The sequence below is a fragment of the Pterocles gutturalis genome, unplaced genomic scaffold, assembly GCF_000699245.1.
Source record: "Pterocles gutturalis isolate BGI_N339 unplaced genomic scaffold, ASM69924v1 scaffold19490, whole genome shotgun sequence".
Classification (NCBI taxonomy): domain Eukaryota; kingdom Metazoa; phylum Chordata; class Aves; order Pterocliformes; family Pteroclidae; genus Pterocles; species Pterocles gutturalis.
This window is the reverse complement of record NW_010143857.1, coordinates 5002-8256: the sequence shown is the minus strand read 5'-3', so window position 1 is coordinate 8256 and position 3255 is coordinate 5002. Positions and strand designations below refer to the sequence as shown.

Below are 3255 nucleotides of genomic sequence, written 5' to 3'. Positions count from 1 at the left end.
GCACGGCTGCTTGTCGCTTGCCGAAAGCTGTGTTTGTGCTGCTGGCTGGCGCTTGCAGCCTTGGGGGGATCTGGGGAGCAGCTGCAGGCCCTGCTCTTGCTGCGTCCCTGGAAAAATATGAGGCGGAGAAACCTCCTTCTGCAGCGGGGAGCAGGAGGGTGGAGGTGGCCTGACTGTCCTTTGCCTGCTTCGGTTATTCTCCCAAACAGGAGAACTCTTCCTCTAAAGCATCATCAGGCAGCAGCCATCATCCCGCTCCTCTGCGGCTTTTCATGGGGAGGGGGGCTGAGACCCCTGCCCATACCCGTATCTGTCCACACCTTATAAAGAAACCAGCTCCTGGGGCTTGACGAGGCCTTGGGGGGGAGGGGGTGACATTTCTGTGTGCTCTGTCCTGCAGCTGAAGCACATGAAGGAGCTGGAACAGGAGAAGGATTTCCTGCTGCAGGGTCTGGAGCTGATAGAGCGTGCCAGGGAGTGGTACCACCAGCACATCCAGTTCATGCAGGAACGCCAGAGGCTCCTGGGGAAGAACAAAACCACTGCTGTGAGTCTGGGGCTTGTTCTTGGGTTGCCCATCTAGCTTGGGAGGGTCTGGGGCTGCACTGTGGGTTTGGAGAACCGGGCTGGGACTTGGCTGGACCTGGAGCCAGCCCCATGGTAACCTCCAGCCTCTTCTTCCTTCTTGTCCCCCAGGAATTCTTCCCTGAGGGTGGCCAGAGCCACCTGGGGCTCCTGGTCCCCAAGCTGCAGGAGGTGAACCGCTGCCTGGGTGACCTTCTTTCCACCGCCGGCAAGGTGAGAGCAGTGGGTTGGCAGCTGGTGGTTGTTTGTGTGACCTTGAGACCCATCCTGTCTGCCCCCATCATGGTGCTGGGCTGACATCAGAGCTGGGCTCTGGTGAGGTGATTGGGCTCCATGAGCAAGACAGGGGATGGGGGACGGCCAGGAGGACAGCGCAGCTGGTCCCGAGCTGGGCTGAAGGATGCTCAAGGTATTTGGGAGACTAAAGGAGATCCCCCAAAAGATGTAGCCATTGTCAAGTGAATAAGGAAACCATCCTGCTGAGGTGCTGAGTCAGCCCTCTTGGTGGTGGCTGTCCTGCGGGGCTCCTTCCCACCTCTGCCTGCCCTGCTGGAGCCCATGTGCTGGGCTTCCCTGGGTTCCCTGTGTGCCACAGAAACAGCTCCGCGCCTTGCAGAAAGGCTGGAGAGGCCACCTGGAAGGAGGCCAGGCTCGCCCCACTGCAGGGGGCGGTCGAGGGAGGTGAATCTTTTGTGGTTCCCTGAAAAGGAGCAGCAACTCCTTTTTTGTGGAGTCAATGACTCAAGGAACAACACAACAGAATTTTATGTAATTACCTCTGCGACTCCTAAAACATTATGGATCAACTGCTCAGCGTCAAACACCAACTAACGCTTATCAGTTATCAGCACATAACACTTATCCAGTATTTGGAGGTAAAATCAGACAGAAAACAGAGCAGGAAAGAGTTGAGAGAGAAGACAGAGGGGGGGCAGAAAGAGAGAGAGAGAGTGACAGAGTGACAAAGAGGCAGAGAGATATCACCACCCCTTTCGTTCCAGCGTCGAAGTCCTGTACAGCAGGCTCAGGGGGAATCTTGATCCGGGGCTGTTGGGTCAACAGAGCATAGGTGGTTGTGCTCACCTTTAGTACAGTTCTGTCTGTCCAGGACCACCCCACCTTTGGGGGGGGCTGCGGGTTCCCTGCTGGGCAGACAAGCCCCAGCAGCCCTGTACAACCTCAGCAGCTATGCGTGTCACTCCAAATGTTAACAGCTTGGTACTGTCCCATCACAAAAGAACTTTGTCATCTTGTGAGTTTTCGTAGGCATCTCAGAGCCTTCTCTGAATACATGGTCTGCCGGAGTTGTTTGGGACAAAAACAGATGCTTAGGAGTCTCTGACAGGCCCAATGTCTCATACCTTCCCTTCTTCCCTGCAGCCAGCAAACCCCTCTGTGGCTCTGGGCAGGCTGGTCCCTGCTGCGTCCTCAGCCTCAGCAGGCTCCCAGCAAGCCATCAACATGCTGAAGGAGCAAAACCGCCTTCTCACCAAGGTGAGTGGGGAAAGGGGGGAGGAGATCCCCTTGCAGGTGCTGGGAGAGGATCCGGGTGTGGGATGGCGCTGGGGAGGGATTAGGAGGCAGTGGAAGGTGTTCCTTCAGCTTGGCCAACCTTGGTCATCCCAAAGAATGCACCTGGGCTGCGGGCTGCACCTGGAGACCCCCATCATGCCGCTGTGGCCAGCTGTTTGTTGGGGGGGGGTCCATGGGCAGGGATGGCGCATCCCTGCCGGAGGGACAAGACTGAGAGAGGCAGGTCACGAGAGGGTGCGGGCGCTGGGCTGGGGTCTGTGGGCAGGGCACCTGTGATGCCTCTGTCAGGGTTGGGCTCATGGCTGTGGTTCACATCCCAGCAGGCGCCAGCATTTTCCTCCTCTGAGCAGCGTTTTCCTGCTCTGTCCCATGCAGGAGGTGACCGACAAGAGCGAACGCATCACCCAGTTGGAGCAGGAGAAATCTGCCCTGATCAAGCAGCTCTTTGAGGCTCGTGCCCACAATAACCACGAAACGAGCCAGCTGGACTCCACCTTCATCTAGCCCTTGTCTCCCCACTCCCCATCCTTGAGCTTCCCCAGGGGTTTCGTGGGACTCTTGCCCAAAACCCATTGCACCTATTGCTCCAGGTGTCGTATCTCAAGGCCTGGAGCTGCCGGTGGCATCTCTGCAGGAGGAAGCTGGGAAGCCGCTTCCACGACCCTGCCTGGGGAGCATCCCCCCGACTGCTCTGCTGCTGGGCTTTGCAGCCATGCTGCCCTCAAGCTGCTCCTTTTCTGTCTCTAAACAGACTGCAGGGGCTGTACCCCAGCCCCATGATCCCCAGTGTGCTGGGGGAAACAGCTGCTGCCTGTGCTGCCTGTGTCGGGATGAGCTGCTGTGCCCTTGACCTGACTTGGGCTGAATTTTGGATGCTCTCGGAAAAAGATGATGCATCTTCAACACTCCAGTGGACATCTCCAGGCAAGCCTGGCCTGTCCCCTGCTTGTCTCACTGTCAGAGGGCAAGACTGAAATCCCAGTGGGGCATGCCTGGCTCCTTTCTGCTGCCTGCCAGTGACACTACTGGGCCAGGGCAGTGCCCAGGCTGGCGCTCCTCCTGGGCTGATCCCTCTTTCCAGTTTGCGGTAGTGATGCCATAGTCACTGTTTACATGTCTTCAGGCTCCTGTAGTTAG

At 57.7% G+C, this 3255-nt stretch overlaps 1 protein-coding gene across 1 annotated transcript in view; it reads left to right on the top strand.

Moving 5' to 3' along the window:
* The window catches only part of LOC104470100 (suppressor APC domain-containing protein 2-like), a gene marked incomplete at its 5' end in the record, with an annotated part of 5910 nt that extends 3288 nt beyond the window's left edge, over window positions 1-2622 (top strand). The window contains 3 exons of the mRNA XM_010084906.1: window positions 401-547; window positions 697-798; window positions 2494-2622. Of these exons, the coding sequence (XP_010083208.1) occupies window positions 401-547; window positions 697-798; window positions 2494-2622 (378 nt within the window). The remainder of the gene's footprint in view (window positions 1-400; window positions 548-696; window positions 799-2493) is intronic.
* Window positions 2623-3255: the final 633 nt, after the last annotated feature.